The 19,891-nt window shown below is 42.8% G+C and overlaps 3 protein-coding genes across 7 annotated transcripts; 1 reads left to right on the plus strand and 2 right to left on the minus strand.

Moving 5' to 3' along the window:
* Positions 1–9: 9 nt before the first annotated feature.
* On the minus strand, positions 10–7,154 carry LOC306696608 (far upstream element-binding protein 2-like). Its single transcript, XM_079160265.1, has 18 exons — positions 6,949–7,154; positions 5,549–5,651; positions 5,416–5,469; positions 5,294–5,330; positions 5,136–5,194; positions 4,974–5,045; positions 4,817–4,874; positions 3,840–3,987; positions 3,537–3,635; positions 3,177–3,437; positions 2,892–2,994; positions 2,650–2,774; positions 2,247–2,543; positions 2,016–2,134; positions 1,831–1,919; positions 1,436–1,648; positions 1,041–1,249; positions 10–924 (listed from the first exon to the last, which is right to left on the minus strand). Exons 1-18 carry the CDS (start codon positions 7,036–7,038, stop codon positions 916–918), a joined length of 2,145 nt encoding a protein of 714 aa, XP_079016391.1. The 5' UTR covers positions 7,039–7,154; the 3' UTR covers positions 10–915.
* Positions 7,155–7,479: 325 nt separating this feature from the next.
* Positions 7,480–16,264, minus strand: LOC306696514 (mitochondrial adenyl nucleotide antiporter SLC25A24-like). Of its 3 annotated transcripts, XM_079160160.1 has the most exons (12): positions 15,917–16,261; positions 14,622–14,838; positions 12,518–12,641; positions 12,301–12,388; positions 11,409–11,520; positions 10,993–11,151; positions 10,728–10,880; positions 10,532–10,645; positions 10,224–10,391; positions 9,995–10,142; positions 9,009–9,191; positions 7,480–8,598 (listed from the first exon to the last, which is right to left on the minus strand). In XM_079160160.1, exons 2-12 carry the CDS (start codon positions 14,814–14,816, stop codon positions 8,588–8,590), a joined length of 1,455 nt encoding a protein of 484 aa, XP_079016286.1. In that variant the 5' UTR covers positions 14,817–14,838; positions 15,917–16,261; the 3' UTR covers positions 7,480–8,587. The 3 variants fall into 3 exon arrangements, with proteins under 3 accessions (XP_079016286.1, XP_079016285.1, XP_079016284.1); XM_079160159.1 differs by having other exon boundaries at positions 7,480–9,191; positions 15,913–16,264; XM_079160158.1 differs by having other exon boundaries at positions 7,480–9,191; positions 15,917–16,262.
* LOC306696516 (regulator of G-protein signaling 5) lies at positions 16,195–19,718 on the plus strand. 3 transcript variants are annotated; one of them, XM_079160163.1, is made up of 7 exons: positions 16,195–16,330; positions 17,452–17,511; positions 17,593–17,691; positions 17,786–17,842; positions 17,945–17,997; positions 19,062–19,225; positions 19,321–19,718. In XM_079160163.1, exons 3-7 carry the CDS (start codon positions 17,648–17,650, stop codon positions 19,486–19,488), a joined length of 486 nt encoding a protein of 161 aa, XP_079016289.1. In that variant the 5' UTR covers positions 16,195–16,330; positions 17,452–17,511; positions 17,593–17,647; the 3' UTR covers positions 19,489–19,718. The 3 variants fall into 3 exon arrangements, with proteins under 3 accessions (XP_079016289.1, XP_079016290.1, XP_079016288.1); XM_079160164.1 differs by having other exon boundaries at positions 17,617–17,691; XM_079160162.1 differs by lacking the exon at positions 16,195–16,330 and having other exon boundaries at positions 17,072–17,511.
* The last annotated feature ends 173 nt before the right edge of the window (positions 19,719–19,891 follow it).

The raw sequence follows: 19,891 nt of genomic DNA on the forward strand, positions 1-19,891 counted from the left end.
AAAAAAAAGGTAATTTCAATGTTTTATTTTAAGTATTTAAAAACAAGCAGTAAAAAATAACATCTAAAAAGAAAAAAAAAAAAAAAAAAAAGCATACAGTAACGGAAGCTATTGGAACAAAACAAAAAACAATAGAGAAATTAAATTGAGGGCAGTCAAGCACACAAACTCATACATGCACACACACACACACCAACCTACATTCTGCAGGACAGTTTGTGCCTTTTTACAGCCAACTCTCATACATTTCATACATTTTTCTGTTCAGTAGCATACACTGTATACAGACACAGCCCTCTTAAGGAAAATAATTACAATGAATAAAATTAAAATCAGAAATCATAATAGCAGGAGAGAAAAAAAAAAATACTCCTGCAACTGATACACTGGGAATGCTTAAAAAAAAAATGAGGTTAAAAAAGTACCAAGAACAAGAAAGAAAAAAGGAGAAAGAAACAGACGAAAAATGTTGCTTTTTTTCTTACAAACATAACTTCGGAGTATATTCAAAATACTGCTAAACAATTTTTTTACCCTCAGGAAATCGAAGGGGAAAAACACTTAAATGTGAGTCAATGTTGATATGCTGTTGTGCTAGCTTGCAAACAAAGATGCTTATTTCACTTTTATTTTTTTTAAATGAGCAAAAGTATTACACGGTGTGGGTGAGGTGAAGGGGCAAACCGAATATTAACCCAAGTAGTTGTTTAGTGCTTTGTTCAATGCATGGGCTATCGTGTTCCCTTTTTCTTCAATTTTGACTTTAAAAAACAAAGAAGGTTTGAATAGAAAATGTCTTGGTGGATGAGTAAACCATGGTCTTGTCTTGTTGGAGCCAAAAATGAAACCTCTTGATAGAAAAAACAAACAAGTCCAGAGAGCCATCACAACCTTCCAAAGGGCCACGCCAGTCGTTTACTGGGCCTGAAATGAGACACCACAGTCAAAATGTAATCCGTTTGTAAAGAAATGGGAACATTTGCTTACTAGAGCTTGGCAGCTACAAGGTTAATTTAAAGCACTAGTCATTGATGTGCTACCTGTTGTCCCTGCTGTGGAGGAGCTGCCTGTCCAGGCTGTCCAGGCTGTCCATAGTAGGCAGCCTGCTGTCTGTAGTACTCAGCCCAGGCAGCACTGTAGTCCTGCTGGCCTCCAGCTGCAGCTCCGCCTGCTGCCGCTGCTGCTGCCGCTGCAGTGGCGGCTGCTGCTGCTGCACCTGGAGCAGCTCCGGCCCCTCCAGCTGGCTGGGCTGAAAGAAGAAGAAAAACACTTATACTGGATGCACAGAGTCATGTGCTAGTTTCATTTCACAGTTAACTACGGGCATCAGGGTGATTGATTAATTGAATTAATAGAAGCGATACTCCCTACAGAACCCTGTAGTTTAAAGCTCACACTAACAGAATAATAAAAAAAAGTCTCGGATCCCACTTACCCATGCCCATCTTCTTGTAGTACTCCTCCCAAGCTTTAGTGTAGTCTGGCTGGCCCCCAGAGGCCTGTGGTGCTTGGCCCTGGTCCCCCGGTGCTGCTGCTGCAGGGGCTCCAGGATTCTGGCCCGCCATGGCGCCTCCTGGCTGTTGACCATAATATTGAGCATAGTATGCTGCCCATGCTGCGTTCGGGTCTGCTGCTGCCGCTGCCTTACCTAACGAGGGGGTGGGAACGATATATATATATATATACATCAAGTAATGAAATTACATTTATATACCTCAAACAATTAACAAATTGCCTCTAAAAACGTATTAAAAAGGTCAACATTTGAGGCAAGTACAGAAACGATATTTGGGGAAGAATTGAAGTGAGTGCACAAAGTAAGGGACTCACTGGGGTCATGTGGACCTGGGGCTTGCCACTGCTGGTAGTTACCTCCCCAGCCCTGTGGACAGTACTGGGGGCCACCAGGCGAGCCTCCACTGCAGAGAAGAACAAGACCGTTTAAACACAAACTGCTTATCCATCATTCTCCCCCAAATTAAAATAAAATTCAAGTGTTTGTGGATTTTACTTACTGGGAAGCACCACCAGGAGGCCCTGGATTATAAGGATTTGGATTATAAGGACCAATTGGACCACCTGGGCCCCCTGGACCTCCTGGACCAGGACCACCGCCCACTGGACACAATGGAGCCTGGAAAGAGGAGAAAAACATTCAAACTACTTACTACTCATATAAGAGGATGCTCTCTTTTGACAGCAGAACAATGTATTCCTTCTCTGCTCCTTGAGCCACTTGGACGTACCTCAATCTTCTCTTCTATGAGCTGCTTTGCGTGGTCAATTTGTTGCGGGGACCCTCGGATGATGAACATTTTGAAGTTGGGGTCACCGTTTGGTGGCGGCTGACGAGATATCTCCACAAATGCACCGGTCTGTTGGTTGATGGACTTGACATTCTCTCCTCCTCTGCCAATGACGAGCCCACATTTGTGGGCAGGAATGGAGAAGGTCATCTCTCCTCCCGGAGGACCGCCCCATCCCTGGCCTCTACCTCGTCCACGCCCACCAGGTGACATCCCTCCACCAGGACCTTGGGGGCCCTGTCGAAGAAACAGGCCGTACATTAGGTTTGACTGCTCCACAGCAAAGCACAGTTTCATCATCACAGAAAATCAAGATCAACACTTAAACAATTTAAACACCTACCCCCTGCCCGCCCTCCTCTCGTGCCCGGATGCTCTGTAGCAGGTCAGTGATGATTGATGCAGCATGCTGACACTGGTCTGGTGGACCCATAATATGGGCTATTTTTTCAGGACCTGTACCATCATCTGTAAGGGACGACAAATCAGGTGTTTTGTTTTATTAGATAACATTTTTCTCCACCCATGCATAAACACCAGTTAGCAGTTTGACATTGAAATGGGGTGCCGGTGAATCCTCCTCACCTGGTTTAAACTGGATCTTCACTCCAGCATCGCTCTGGATCTTCTTGATCATCTCCCCACTTCGGCCAATTACAACTCCAACAGAGTGGCGGGGCACAGCTATCTGTAAAATTACAAATACAATTCTGATAACTGCTCAGAGCAGTTGAGTCTCACCCATCAATCAAAATTATGGTAAACTTTTATGCAATTTGATCTCTGCTGTGATCAGGTTGGGGAAAATAAATAGCCTTTAAATACAAAAAACTAAATAACGACTAACTGCTGAAATAAACAATTACTTACATCAATGCCGCCGCCGCCGTCATCATTATTACCACCACCATTGCCGCCGCCGCCACCACCACCACCGCCTCCTCCCATTCCTCCTCCTCCCATCCCACCGCCGCCTCCTCCCATCCCGCCACCGCCGCCTCCTCCCATCCCGCCGCCGCCTCCTCCTCCTCCTCCGCCGCCTCCTCCCATCCGTCCTCCGTATTCACTCCTGTCTCCAAAGCCTGCATGATCCCTGTCTCGGAGAATCTCGTTCACCATGTCCTTTGCTTGCTAAAAAAGCAACAGAAGAAACAAAGATTAGGAAGGGAAGTAGGGGCATAAAACACCTCCCGCTAAGCCAAAACCATCTCCACTGTGCTTAAAGAGTACCTGCACTTTGTAGGGGTCTCCAATGATGCGTAGGGGTTTATCGATGTTGGGTGGCTGGGATCCATCTTGAATAAGAATCATTTTCACTCCAGCCCGCTCCTAAGATTTTGCAGGAGATGAATGTTACATTAATCACACGAGGCAAATATACAATATATAACAAAATGAGCATGTTACACCATTTACTTGTTTCGGTGCACTTTACCAGCACAGATTTCTTCCCCCCATATTATAATTTGTACAATAGAAGCACTCACATTCAAGTGATCATAGAGTTATATTAAGGTACCCTGTGATTCTCACCTGTAGCTGTTTGATGGTTTCTCCTCCTTTACCGATGATAAGGCCGGCCTTGCCTGCGGGGATGATCATCTCCTGCATGGAACCTGATTGCCCATTAGGTGCCTCATGACCCCGTGACACTATGTCATCTATAAGGGCCTTGGCTCTCCTGGAGGCACAAATCAGATGACAGAAGGGTGATGAAACAACTGAAGTAGGGGTGGGCGATATATCAAATATACTCATTGTATCGTGGCTCGTTCTATGTAAAGGACTATAAAAAAAAAAATCAAGTGTCTTGCTGCTCATACCCCACACTCACTGTCCTAGACAAGTGTTAGTGGTGTATGAGCATGGATGTGCTGCTGAGTTTTCAATGTGGAGGGAAGCAGAAAAAGAGCCTGAGACAGTCAAAGAACTGAAGCACTAAAGCAAGTTCATACGTGTTGCGGCCGGAAATGGTAATGGTCTGCCAGCCTCCACTTATTTTCTGTCCAGCATGTTTAAGACACTTTTGTGCTCTGATGTGAGCCACTCAGGCCGGTAACCATTGACTTAAACTAATCAGTTATTTATAGGGCAGAGATGATTAAGATTAAAGTGAGGGCCAGTTGGGGTTTCATTTTGACAATCTTTGTAAGGGACAAATTGTACACCGCCTGTAAGGAAGTTCTGCCTTAGAGGCAAAACTCTTTAGACCAAGAAAAGTCCCAATAGTGCCAACTGTGGCCATTGTACAAGCAGACAGAAAACAGTTATAAGACCTAATATAATTTATTTCTTAAGATAATAAACTTTATTAACACACTGTGTAGTCTGATTAGGCCAACCATCAATATCTGGTCAAGTTTAAGATGGTTATTTCTCTAGCTTTGAGCAGAGCTGCTACTAAAAGACATCAGTGATCAAAAACTCCCCGAACACCAAACTGTGTCTTGGTGAGCTGAGTAGATTGACAATTGAGAAATGCATCATCTTAAATGGGAAAACCAACTTACCCTATGGCATCTGGTGACCCAGTCAGAGAAACAGTTCTGTCTGGAAGACCAGCGCTGTCTGTGAATGAATATGAACATTTTTATCAAGCTAAGAAGCTGAAAAAAAAAAAAAAAAAATTTGCAGATTTAGTAAATCTGGTGTCTGCACATATCTCACCGTGCGCAATCTGGACCTTGCAGCCAGAATCCTGCTGTATTTTGTTGATCTGTTCACCTCCTCGGCCTATGACTTTAGAAACAACAGCAAAGATTTTAGTTTGAACACGTGTGACACAGCCATCATGTCCATGGTTAAGAAAAATGATGTGCGTGTACTTACTGAGACCGACCATGCCATCAGGCACTCTGAACTCTTCCGTCATTGTTGAGGGTCTGACACTGCAGACAAGTTAAGAAAAAACAATGATATATGAAGGATATATCCAAGTCATAACCACAAGCACCTTAAGTGTTGATGTACAACAAATATCTGTTTACCTTTGTTGGGACAGGGCCGCCAGCTGAGCTCCAATAGCTGTCAGAGAAAGACAATGTGGTAAGCAATTGGAAACTGAACCGAGCAAGTGTTTGTAATAGGATCGATTAGTGATTTAACGTACACAATGCAGAATCAATTTCACTCTGTGATGCTACCTTCTTGGCATCGGGTTCATCTGAAAACAGAAGAAAAAGTGAATCTACAATGTAGACTAACAAATGCAGACAAACCGCCCGTTTGTGTTGATTTTTCACCTGCTTCTTCCAGGGATCTTTTCTGTGCCGAGAATGGATAGTTCTCAGCTCCTCCGTTGTTGCTCACTGAGGAAACACCGTCTCCACCGATTTTAGCTGCAATCTAGAAAGACATACACTGGATTAAGTGTCTACAATACACCCTGAAATGGTGAATATAAAGAAAGATCATCTCATTTGAGGAAGCACTACACTAATGCTGTGATCTGGGCCTGGAGACTACAAAATCAGGACAGACAGCCTTTGTTGGAGGTATGGCATTTGAAAGACATACACATTTAACAGGCAGGAAGGGTTTAACATGGTATTGAGATGCATTGTGGGAAGTGTAGGATCCAGCCTTTTTGGGGCTTGACTTATACTATGGACTAAAAGTCTCGTTCGGCCTTTCGTTTTTAAATGTGTCCCACAAGTGCCCGAACTTCATGAACGAGCAAAACTAAAATTGCTGGAGTAACGTTACCTCTTTAATATATTTGTACCAAAGTTAAAACAGAGGGGCTAACATGAGCCTTCGCAGCACCTTGATAAAAGCTTAAACAATTAACTGATCATTTAAAAATACTAATACAAGATTGTAATTTTGATAATCGAGCATTTTGCTTGCTAAATTCAAAATGTTCTACTTTATGTGCCTGCTAATTGCAAATAATTGTGTTTGGCGATCCCTCGACTAATCGAGTAAATAACTCGATAAATTCACGATTAATCAATAATGCGAGTAATTACTATGTGTAGCTCCGACATTGATAACTAAAGAAACCCGTAAAGTAACGTTAGCTTCACACCCTGACCGTGAAGGAAAGAGCCGTTGAGTAATGTTTCCGAAATTTCAGTCACCAAATAACCTATTAAGCTAGCATCCTTTTGTCCACTTAATGCTCGTTATCAATACAACAAAACGAGCCAGTCAGTTGACCTTATTTCATAACAATCATGGTGCCATGACAGCGTTGTTAATTGTTCAATTCTTCTAAAATGGCGTTTTACACATGGACGAGACTGAAACTTCATGACCAGCTTACCGTTAACAATAATAACTAACCGAGCTAACTTAGCTTAAGTAGCTAACGTTAACGTTAGTCCGTTAAACTTAACACAAATGATCCCGGTGGCGACGAGTAGTTTCATTTTGTTAGCTAACGTTATACATGAAAGAGTAAACCTACGTTGCTGCCGCTGCTCAGTCCACCCCGCGAACATTTCGTCTGACTAACGTTACACAACCTGGCGAGAGGTTAAGACAAATGAATGGCTGAGCTACTAGCTAGCTAGCTAGCTAGCGTGCTAGTTACCAGCAGCTAACGTCACGGGTAATTAAGCTAGCTGCGGTTTCCCACCAGCTAACTAACGTTAGCTCACCGACTGTCTTCTTCTCTTGTAGCAGAGCACTATATTACCTGTCTGGCTCGTTGTACTGCATCAGCAAAAGCGTCGTTTTTCATCCCAGCGCCGACTCCGTTAGTCGGCAGACCGCCGTAATCAGACATGCTGCTCACAAGGGGCAAATAGACACAGGGGGCAGGCTGGGTAGCTTTGGCCGGGTCAAGCTGCGCAGAAGCGGGAAGGCTAAACGAGAGCGCACGGAGACACCAACGTGCGTGTCGTGATAATGCCTACCACGCCGGCAAACTTCCTTGCTTAAAATAGCCAATCAACGATTCTTTCAACCCCCGCGTCTTCTTCTTCCTCATTCTTTGGGTGTTGACGTCCAATGTTATACAGCAAAAACACCGCCACCCCCTGGGCTGCAGGAGAAATGTAGACCAGACACTGTTGAGGACAGGCCTGTAGTTGTTGAAAAATATTTACAGTTCTTAATTGCCTATTTGCATTGAGCCATTTATTATTGAGACACAATTTTACAATGCAATCATATTATTTTAACAACTGAAGTTGGGAAACTGAACTTGCAGTCCTACAAACGAATTAAAGACATCATACATCATCTGAGTCAGTGCATTGTGTTTTTTTAATAATAGTAACATCTATCCCTGTAAGGAAAATTGGTAGCAGAGTCAACACGATTAACTTAAATAAGCTTTTTGTCTCTTATGCAAATCTACAATTATTTATATGTCTGACACTTTAGGAAATTATTTGGAAATTACAGATTTGTAAAATAAAGCTTTCCCAGAACAATCTGACCAATCATATTTGTTGGACAACCATGAGGTCAAACTGAATATGCTTTTTGCCATTGTAGTTGCATTTGCTTGTATAATTAATAAACTGCACAGCCGACGAGTGTAACCAGTAGACGTGTAACAGCAGCTAATAATATGACGTTCTTAGCTTCAATTGCTGGGTAGCTAAAGTTAAAGCCAATTAATAAGGACACATTGGTAAGTATCAGTGCAGTGATTTCATTAAGCTGTCATGTCTACAGAAAGCTACCACGTCCCAACATTTCAGTTCTTCAGAAAAAAAAAGCTCAATGGCATTTATTTAACAAAAGCAGCACCATGCATGCATTAGCACGTTCCTTAATAAATACTGACACATCAAAAATGTTCATTGGCATTAAATCTCATTTCTTATTGTTTCATGACAAAGCGAACACTTTACCTTAGCGTTGAACCTGCACATTGTGCACACAGTTTCTGAAAATACAGTGTGGCACTGGACCCTGGAGTGTGTTTCAAACATAGGAACATTTATAAAACATGAACATTTTGCATATGAGGTAACTATGAATCTCGACGCTTCTTGATATGGCTTTGGTAGTTCCACTCCTGTGATAAATACAGTAGTTTGGTGTGCTTTACTCAGTAGTAATCCTCACAGGAAAGAGAAGATTGACAGCGTCTCCTCTTTTTTTCACCATCCTGTGTTTCAGTCGTCATCGGAGAGGTAAGTTCAGACATTGTTGTTGTTGTTTTAAAATGATTTCTGTACTGTAGTATTTGTAACATTTATTTAAGACACTATCATTCAAAGTCAGAACTCTGTCACTCCACCGATATGCAGCGACTTCAGGTTCCCCTCGCGTACAGAACAGGAAGTTGAATCAGTCCTCCTATCAATCCTGTATCTTCTCTATATACCACCTAGGAGAAAAAGATAATGCTGTAGGAATGTAACATGGCCTCCTTTACCTGTTCGTTCTCAGGCAAGATCATGCAAGTCTTCATCTGTCCAAGTCAATGCAGTAGCAGGAAGCTGGTGGATTAGCTTTCACACAACTGCATGCACTGCAATGCAAGATATCACACAAGTAACTCATCACAGCAGCTGCCGGTTCAGGTGAGGTCCTCCAAATGTGAGGCTTTTGGTCGATTTTCCATCCTATCATCCTCATCCTGAACACTCACCACCTGTGATCACAGGACCATGTATTTATCCACAGTATAGGCCCATGTCTTCATGCACTGCCAACAGATCTGTACGTGCTTGTAGTTGAAAGCCACCCCAAACCATCAAACCTTATTCTACGCCTTCTCTTTCCCACCCCTCCTACCCTCAATGTCCACTCCCAGGACTATCCTTGTGTATTCATAGACGACGTAGGACACGCTGACAGCAGGGATGACTTTCAGCAGGTTGGGGGAAATTCCTCGATAAAGTCCGGCCACACCCTCCTGCGTCACGATGCTGTGAAGCGAGGCCAACATGGAGGGTTTGGGGGCTCCCTTCACTGAAGCTGCGGGGGGGAGAAACAGATGGGCAACATTATGAAGTCATGTTTGCCCTTGATTCTAATTGTAAGTTTGTATAACCAAGTTAAAAGGAGCATCATGGTGGTTTTGCTTCTTTTTTGTTTTAGCTCATCAACTACAAATGCGGTTAACAATCTGGCATTTCATGTATTATGAAAGACAGAATAGATCTGGAATAACATTTTCTGAAGCATATCAGGCAAAGACCTTGGAAACAGTAGCTGGACAGGCTAGATACAAGCCAATGGCTCACAAGGAGGTAGAAAGTCAATCTAGTAGCTTGATGTATTCTTAGGAAATAGTCATCAGAAAGTTACAGTATACACAATCTTTATTCATTTGGCTAAATCACTGGTTAATTTATACTCTTACAGTGTTATGGTTTGCACAATTAGCATGCTCCTTTGGACATACAGGTGGCTGACAAATTAAAGGAAAAACATGTATAAATGGGCCTCATTAATGGTCTTTGCCGTTATCAGATCTAGACCCAGCTGCACATCTATAGAAAATGTCGGGCTGATAGGAGTAGGTAATGCTTGATATCGGTGACTGTAGAGAACTCAGGCCTTTCGATAAGTTTAAAGTGTTGACAGTGTGTGGGATGAAGGAATTTATTTCGGAATGTATTCCTCCAGCAGTGTTCAAGGGACTTTGAGAATCTATAATAAAGGAGAACTGAAGGACTTGTGGCCCAGCACTTAACTAACAGACTGTACATCGTTTTTTTTCCCTGTAATTTGCCGCCCATCTGTATCTGTATTAGTTTGACTACAGTTATCCTAACCTTGTGCCTGCATTCGAGTGCGGATCAGTGCCAGCGGGTAACTCGCCAGCTGTCCACAGGTGCTGGAAACGGCACCACAGCCGACCAGCACCATGACCCCTGGGTCAGCTAAACCTCTGTTCCTGTTCAGCCAGGCGAACTTCAGAGTCTGTGGAATAGAGGGAGTGAGAAGAAGGAAAACACTAAGGAGATGCACTGTGACAGCAGTGGGCGTTTATGTCTCTCTGACCTCGTAGACAGCCAGGTCGATGCCGGCGTAAGGGACAATACTGAGCAGGTTGGGTACGTAGCCTTTGTAGAAGGCTGCGACACCTTCTCTCAGTAGGATCTGTTTGGCACAGTCTGCTATTCCTGAGTACTGGCCTGTTTTTCTAAGTGTGAGACGAGTCTTCAGCACCTGTGTGGAGAAGAGAGGAGATAGAAAGAAAACAAGAAGGAGGAACAGAAAGAGAAAAGATGTCATTAATTTCACTCGTCGTGCGTTTCCTTGACACTTTATGAATGTTATCTTTTATGTGCCTATTAACCTGATATTACCTCCATTGGGTAGATGGCTGTCTGAGCTGTAGCACCAGCCAAAGCGCCGGCAACAAACCTCTCATGAACTCTCAGATTTCTTGTCTCATTTTTGCTACGCATCACATTCTTGATCTAAAAGTTACAGAGCAAAGGAAGGAATAGAGTAAACTGAATTTGAGAGAGTTGTAATCATAAACAAGTATTTATACTCCACCTTTTCATAAGCTGCGAACTTGATAGCAGTTTCTGGGGCAATTTTAAGCACATTGATTCCATTGCCCCTCCACAGCGACCGCAGTCCTCCTTCTTTCAGCATGGACTGAAAACCGTTCAGCACAGTCCCTTTAAAATCAACGAAACCATGGACCTGGAGGAACAGAGTCAGAGAGGATCATCTCAAAGCTCTGTAGCACAAATCAAAAATAAACAGAAAACTTTCACACATGAATGGTTTAAGAGATGAGATCATCCTGACTGACCTGTCGGAAGACTTTGAGGCGGTCTAAGGGGGCGGTCCCAGTCCGAGATACAGACCCAGCGAAGGCTCCAGCCATCAGCTGCCGCCACACATAGCCAGACTTCTTCTCCTCCTCAGAAAAATCATCTGGGACTGTCAGCTGCTCACCTATATCCAACATCTACTGAACCCGTGGTGTAGTGAATGAGGACCGGACATTACGATAAGAAAGGGGAGAAAGCGAGAGAGAAAGAGTTGGAACAAAAAAAGACACCACGTGTGACAACTCAAACTCTTTGAGTGTTCAGTGTTCCACTATAGACGACAGGAAATACTGCAAATAATGTGCGTTTGTTTCGCAAGCATTGCTTCACAGATGCTTGAAGCAATCGATGCTTTAACACCGTGCTGCTCTTGTTCGGGTGTGCGTGACCTCACCATTGAACGTTTCCAGTAGCGCGCTACGTCCTCCATGTTAGTGAGAGGCCTAAACAGGAAGAAGTCTCGCCACTCATCCCAGTCAATGGTCATGGTACCGTCTTTGTCCATTCTGAGTGACCAACACATGAACAAGTAATGAAATTCATAGACAGTGGAACCCTTATGGTATCCACTGAGTTACAGCGGGTAAGATCAATGATTTAGAAATCGCAGTGAGGAATCCTGTAATGCCTTGGCAGTAAAACAATTTATGAGAAGACGCTTCTTGGCTTACCAAAATCGAACCTATCAGAGGAACTGAATCTACAAAACTAATGCTGCTTTCAAGACACTGAAGTAGGAAATGCTACACAAAGTAAAAGAACAAATATTGAGCTCCAAAAATGCAGTTCAACATTCAAGCACCAGGTGCAGGAAAGCCCTGATCATAACTTTGGAAAAGGTAGCATGTAGTTCAGCGGACTGGGTAATTGTGCCATTACTTCAACGGGAGGAGGGATGGACTGGACACGTGCATAAGGAGGGTGGAAAGGATCATTCATCTAGCCAAATGTCTTTTGCATTTAGAAAGAGTGAAACATTGACGGATCATTTCAGGATGCAAAGCTTCGATGTATGAGGCTTAAGAAACCATCTACACTCTCTGAATGTCAAACTCTTTGAATGACAGAGCTGTTAAACTCTAACGACAAACCACTTACTCAACACACTCAGATCAGTTTTCGGAAGATGTGGAATTTGTTTTCTATAATTGCGTCTATAAATATCGGAGGTAATGTGCATGCATTTACAGTGTTGTGAGTTGTTAACATCCAAGCCAAGTTTGTGGATGTCCTCACTACAGACCCTAATGTGATGTATAATCAGGTATCAACTTCTGTTAGCAGACCTTTGCAGAATCCTGGTGGCATCCTTGAGGCTAATCTCCACACCAATGGTGCGTAGAGAGTGCTGGATCTCTGCTGCATCTATCTGACCTGCAAACATCCGCCAGTCACACGCAGTAAGAGAGAGAGAAAGAGAGAAGTCAGAGCATGGAAAAAGAGAGTAATCCAAATATGAACATTTTGAAGTAATAGTGTCAGCAACTGTTAGCTGCTACAGACCGTCATTGTTCTTGTCCAGGCTTCTAAACATGAGTTTGAGCTCTTTTTCATGGCTGCGAAGATACTGGGTGAACTCATTAAAGTCCAGTACTCCATCCTGGTTGGTGTCTCCGGCCTCCACCATCTGAAAACACAGAAAAGCCAGGTCAATGAAAAAGAAATGTCTGAGCATTTGGCAGGTTGTAAAGACAAGTGCAAAAAAGCTTTAAAAGAAACCCTAATATGCCGGCATTTCACTGGTCAGAGAACTTATTGTCCCTTCTTTCTTACAGGGACAGACATTTAGTTTGAATCTATCCACACCAGGATCATCATATCATGTTGTTGGATTATTGTAAACGCAATCTATGATTCCTTCTGTCCAACATCACAAGTTTGTCTAGTTTATCAGCGCAAATACAACAGAGGTGACCCTGACTGCTGCAAAATACCACAAGATCAAGATTGCACTCCATGTTTGTGGTCTTTAAATACTCCGCAACTTTGCCATCTGTTGGACAAATAATGTTACATCATGCGGTGTAGTCGAGGAATGACCTATTAAAAAAAGTGTGAAATATTGAACACTCTGTGTTATTTTAATTAATTTGTCTGTTGAACTACACAACACATTCAAATGGTCCAAGAACATGCGATAATATTTACTCTCTCATTCACTATGCAGCTGGTAGCTCTGTATTTGCAGAATATATTTGTTAATTGTTATTTAAATGGAGTGTATCGTTATTAAAAATGTTTATATGATTCAGTCCCATTCATGAAATCTTATTATAAAGTATTGAAAAAGTGGGCCCAGCTAAATATTCTGTAATGTAATCTCTGACATAGTCTAAATCCGTGGTTTCCTAACCTTATTGGTTTATGACCCCCTAAAGCAAAGCTATGTCTATTTGTGGCCCCTCATCACCAGTTGTCTACTGGTTGTGGTCCGTTCAACCAGAAAATTAAGATTTCCTCAAAATGTTAAATTATCCTTTCCGGAAAAAAAAAGAGATTAAAGAAACGTCTGAAACTAATCGAATTCAAGTAACTTTGTTTGGCAAAAACTGTTTTCTAATACACAACATGAATGTTGATTAAAACAGGAGACATGCAAAATATGTGAAAAGAGATCAAGTGTAGGACCAAGAGAAAGGTTATCGTTCTCATCTTACAAAGTCCCGTTCCTTGTACTAAAATAGACAGCTGCCCTTTACATGCACAAGCGTGTACGCACGCACACAAAAGGGAGGAGAGTCCAATAAGCCACAATCTGGCCGTGTGAAGATGTTTATGTCCCCACAACATGAGTAATATATTCACATTCACGAAAAGAAAACACAAACAGAAGAGAGAGAAAGTGATAAAGTGACAGTGAGCCTTCTTGACCACCCACACACTTTTTGTCAAAACAAACAGTCAAAGACAGACTGACGGGAGAGAGACAGACTGTGTGTATTCATAATAAAGTTATGCTGTTGGCGTCCTTGGCTTCTGCTGTTGCACAAACAGAAACGGCAAATCAGAAGGATCAAGTAGGTTCTACATACAGAACTAGAAATGTGCACTCAGTAGATCTCCGCCAGGTCTGTCTGCAATGACCACTGCTCTATTGTACATACATACTTACAGGCACAATAAAAAGAGTAGTGAGTGAGGAGTCAGCAGTCAATCAATGGCAGTTTTTCAAACAGGCGATAAAAGGTGTTTTGAGAAAGTGTGAATCACCGCAACCACGTGAGGTCCTTGAGCACCCAAAATAATATGCAGTTTGGTGCAGCAGTAAACAAGATCAGCCGTGGACATACACAGAGATGCACACATGCACACTCACTCACATACTGTGTGCCAAACACACAGCCGATGTGGAGAGGAGGGGTCATTGGGTCCTCTGATTAATATTAGTGAAGGAAACACAACACACACAAAGAGAGAGACAGACATATGTCCAACAGGTTGAACCATATCATTGCTTTCCACCATGGCTCTGTCATCAACTGTATTTGTTTAACGTGATACACTGTAATATCCACACCCCCCACATAGATGCTTCTGCCAGGTATTCCAGTAAACAAACAGGTGTGTGTGTGTGTGTGTGTGTGATACAGGTGTCCCGCTGTCTTACCTTCTCCAGGGAGCCTCTGGAAAGCCCCCTGCCTGCCAGCCCTGTCCGCAGTTCGACGATGTCGATGTGTCCATCTTTGTTGAGGTCCAGCTGATCAAACAGCTCAGCCCAGCGCCTCTCCCTCTCCTGGTCCGGACCAGGAGATTTGCTGTCCTGGCAGTGCGCCGAAGGGAACCAGGTCCATTGGGGTCTCATAACTGGTGCCAGTCAGAGTAAGCTGATGGGATACAGGGGCATCAATTCAATCACCACAGGCTGACACAGAGCGGTCCTTACAGCTGTGTCTTAATCACACACACATACTTATTTATTACAGCAAAATGATTCAATGACTTTTCAATCTAATGGAAACATGTGAACACATTTACATTGTTAGAGTAGTGGTTCCCGATTCTGAGGGGTAAATTGATTTAACATTGCAATCCTTAAACATTGCCAGACTCACACTGTTTTATTAAAATGGATTAAAATGGATGCAGCAGAACCAGGGTTGTGTTTTTTTTTCTTTTTCCCTACACCTTCTTCTTCCCTGTCAAAACCTGGTGACTACATTACCCACAATGCAACTCGACCAACAACGGTTCAGTTGGAGATTGGGGTGAGTTATGCTACTGTTGGCTAAAGTAGCCTCAAGCCTAAAAGGTCCAAGAGGAGTATGAGGAGATTCTAATGCCAATTTAATTTTTAAGTTATTTTGTAAATGATAATTTCACATTTTTGGGACAACAATTATGCAAGCCTATTCAGATAAAACGAAGAATAAAGTTCCCCGGTCGAACAGACCACAGCTAGTAGACTTATGCAACCGGGGCGATGAAGGGTCACAAGCAGACATGGCTTCAATTTAAAAGGGTCATAAACCAAGACCACTGACTAGACTAGATTACATTTGGCTGGTTTACACTGATTATAGTGTGTTCCTGCTATTTTGTCCTACAACATATATAGGGCATAAAGGCAGCAGGGCGCTACAGCCATTCGATTCAACAAGCTTGATTTAAGAGGTCTGGTTTGTATTATAATAATGTCTCGGTGTCTATCCACCCCCCTACATTTAAGACATGAAGCTATTGCGCAACCACTGGATTTTATTAAGACGTGTTTTTCAAGGTCTGAGGTATTTCTTGGGTCGCCAAAACATACGATCAGTGGATTAATAACTGATCTTTGGTGAAATTATTCAATATAATCTATAGTTCGCGCGGATTAACGGATATTGATCCCCATCCAGTAGACACGAGCTATATATTCGGTCTACTCACAAAACCTACGATACCATTTTGTGACTCACTCACTGTCTGTTTATCTCCAAGACGCGGCCCATGGTAGGGCGCAGGGGGGGGGGGTCCGGAGTCAGGACCCAAGAGGAACCAGCGCGTCCGGAGCTCAGTTTACTGGGCCCGACTCCGTCCTGAAACTGGATTTGCCACCAAACAAACGAGCAGGTCCCTCTGGATTCAGCGGGTCCCTGGTGGGTGGGGGGTTCTGTGTGCACCACCACTGGTCGCTCCGTCTGGTAGATTTCACAACGACTCTTGTTGGAGAAGCAGGAAGAGAGAGAGAGAGAGAAACACAGCCGCCTCCTCCCCGCTGGTGAAGCCTGCTGCCGGCCGAGTGTCAGATCCGTGTGTGTGTCTGTGTGTGGAGGGTGAACACCCAGTGCAGGCTGGGACACTGTGGGAGGACACAGTACGCATACACAGTCAATGGTGGGCCACCGCTCATGTCTTGTATCAGACACGTATTGTTTATTATTGATGAATACTGATAAATGACGGAGCGAAGTCTCTACAATCGTTATCAAATCCTGCACGAATCTTTCGCACTGTACATATTTCTTATAGTATTTGTTTTACAGTGGGTCTATCTTTTTCTATTCTACAGTAATTTTTTCTATTCTATATTTATGTTCTTGACTTATTATGTGTATATATATATTTACCTTAGTACTTTTATGTAAATGTATTGAAAGATCCCCTCCAGACATTATTATAACGACATATTAAAACATGAATCTTTGACTGTGAAAACAGAATGAACACATTAATCCTTCTGCACAGTGAAGGACCAGTAAGTAAAACTCATTTCTGGGTGGAGGGCGGCTTTAGGTAAAATAACTTATTCCATGACTTTTAACAGCAACATGCTACTGAGAGGCTTTTACCTCTTTTTCAAAATTGCCTCTGTGCAAAAAATAAAAGAATCAATAATGAGCTAGGAGGCAATTTGGGGATTTGGAGGGGCACCCCTTAATATGTACTATACAATTACAACACACAAACACACAATTTGACATTATGCCTTAAAGTGACATTCTTTTATATATATTATATGATATAACATCATTTGCGGTGATATACAATAATTAACTGCTGAGAGTCACATAAGCGAATTACTCAATTACTCAACTTAAGTCAGAAGAAGGAAATAAGAAGAACGATATAGTGGTATTATTGTTATTGCAAAGGTGCTGAACTCAATTTGAACTCACCTTGTTGGGTGTTTTGTCTTATTTTGCCCACATCCTTATCCTTCAACATTTCACACTCACTTCACCATCCTGCAGACCTCGGACTCTCCAGAGATGAGTGATGTTGCCAGGCCACCTGCTCCCCTCTCATCACTTTATTCTCTTGTGATAAATAATCTAAAACTCAGTTTGCTTTTGTTTAGGACTTAAGACAATTACTGAGGCCTGACCACACACACAATAGAGGTCCCCCAGCTTTAATTTTCCCATTATATGTGCTGACTTGCTTTCTATCTCTTGTTGAAAGGCCTGCATGGTCAGTAAGCACGTACACCACCTCTCTCATTGTCTTCTATTCAGCTCCCGTCTCTACACCTGCTGGTCTGAGGGGAGCGGATTGACAGCTCAGATAGCAAACAGGTGGGTTATATATAAGAGCAGCACACTGTACTTTGGGAGGCTGACTGATAAACTCTGAATAAATCGTCTCCTGTGATCAAGCCCTGCTCAGGCTGTTCATTTTAGTTTTGCAGGTTTTCTCCAACTACACACCTCAATGTGTAGAGGGCTCTCCTCCCTGCCCTCATCATGCCTGGAGAAGTAAGAACACAACCGGTTCATCATGTTTTCTATGTGAATAAGTGATTCCCTGATTGCAGAGTTCGTGTTGTGAAGCGTTATACGTGTGTTTCAGGGCAAAAGAGATGCGGGTGAAGTTAAGCCTTCTGGCTGAAACGCACCACAAGCAAAGGTAAATCTACTGAAACTCTTATTTCAAATAACTATTAGATCCACTCATCTGGCAGTTGTCACAGTGAAGCTGAATTTTGACCATTTCTGTCTCTCTTCTCAGGGTTCAGGATGGAAAAGCTCTCCAGGACCTGGAAACTCTGCTGAACAGCAAAAGTAAGAAAGTTATTTCCACTATTTCTTTTAATACCGCTTCCAAAGTGGGTTCATTGTTTCAATAACGCACAACAGGTACGTTTCAGAGAAGACATTTTGACATGTCACAGTATAGGAAAAGCACAAGTTTAACTGATAAAGTTAATAAAGCGTGCTGGCTCACCATCACAGCTCACTGGGACACTTGAACAGCACAGCGCCATCGTTAATCTCACTAGTAACACCTGTGCTTCTCTGACAAGTCAAAATGTCTGCTGTGAAAAAAAACCCAATGCTTGTTTTCTAAATGTCTTCCATGTATAATCCTAAAGAGGAACACTGCGTTAAGCTTGCACAGCAGGTAGTTTCATACTTACATCTTGCAGTACTTATGTCTGTACACGTCTGTTTATACGACACTAATCCTCAGGAACGTCACGTCGTCCTCCAGGTGCAATCCTTTAATGCAATAACTGACTGCATATTACTGCGGGTAATGTTTCAATAGAAACGTGTGATACAAACGCCAATGCTTGATTGCTCTAAAACTAATTTGAACTGACCAAAACTATGATTCACTATAAAAATAACAAATTGCCCATATTAAAGCAACACTATGTGTCTTTTAAAAGAAGAAATAGCATATTCTTGTTCTTGCAAATAAAAGCTGATTTCCTTTACAATAAAAACACGTATTGCAAGACATGCATTGCTCAATTAAACACACTCGTGCAGAGTGTGTTGCTCAGCTGTAGATGGTCTGGTATGACCAGTAGCTTTGGTGGCTGATGTTAGCAAACTCAACTTAGACACTATTGTGTAACTGATGTTACCGAGTCAGATCTCTGACTTCTCTACACGCATTTTTTGCATTTACCATTATTTCCATTAAATGTCACGTGGGTGCCGATTGGCTGGTGATGCTCAAGTTACATAGTCCCACTTATATCAACTAATATTAAATACATAAAAATGTTCCAATAAATCCACTCTTGTGAATTCTCCATGCTTTTCCTTCTTCTCACATTGACTTGTCTCGATTTGTATCAGCATGTTTCCCTCCCTCTGCCTTGTTCTTCTCCCAGGCGGTCGGCAGGCGTTTCGTGAGTTCCTGCGTTCAGAGTTCAGTGAGGAGAACCTTGAGTTCTGGCTGGCCTGCGAGGACTACAGGGTTACTTCTTTAAACCTGCAGAAGACCAAGTCCAGCAGCATCTACAACCAGTTTATCAACCCCGACGCTCCACAGGAGGTCGGTGTAGAGGAGCGTGATGTGATGTGTGCAATCAGGATAAAGAGACGACTAGAATTAAAAGAGCTCCTTCTGATAATCCCTTTTCCACTCAGGTCAACTTGGACGCCGAGACCCGGGAGGCTCTGTTGAATGTGACGGACTCTCTGTGTGCCGACATGTTCAACAACGCTCAGCAGAGAATCTACAATTTGATGGCCAAAGACTCCTTCCCGAGGTTCCTGCGCTCCCCTCAGTGCATGGAGGCCATCAAAGCTCTCTGAGCATACACTGTTCATTACCACAGACCGGCTTTAGAAATAGCTGCTGATGAATCTGTACTGCTTGTTATGATAGTATTTTAGTTTAGCAACTAGCTTGTTTTGTGATTGTTTTCCGTATGGCAGTGTCGTCCTTATGCATGCTGTTGTTAAAAAGTCTCACATATAAACCTCAATTATGAAGCCCACATATAGACTGCATAAGCTATAAGCGACATCTACGAAGGATTTAAATAAACACCTCATTAAAGACAACTCATCATGTGTTACTTAATGAACAGCAGTATTGTTTTCTGGGGTCTGGCATTAGAAAGGTTACCAGACCGCTGCAGCCCGCTCCTCATCTCTGGTTGACGATCGAGGCCACACGCTGCTACTAACGCAACGCGCCTGAATCTCTGACTAA

This window comes from Pholis gunnellus (assembly GCF_910591455.1).
Source record: "Pholis gunnellus genome assembly, chromosome: 5".
NCBI lineage: Eukaryota > Metazoa > Chordata > Actinopteri > Perciformes > Pholidae > Pholis > Pholis gunnellus.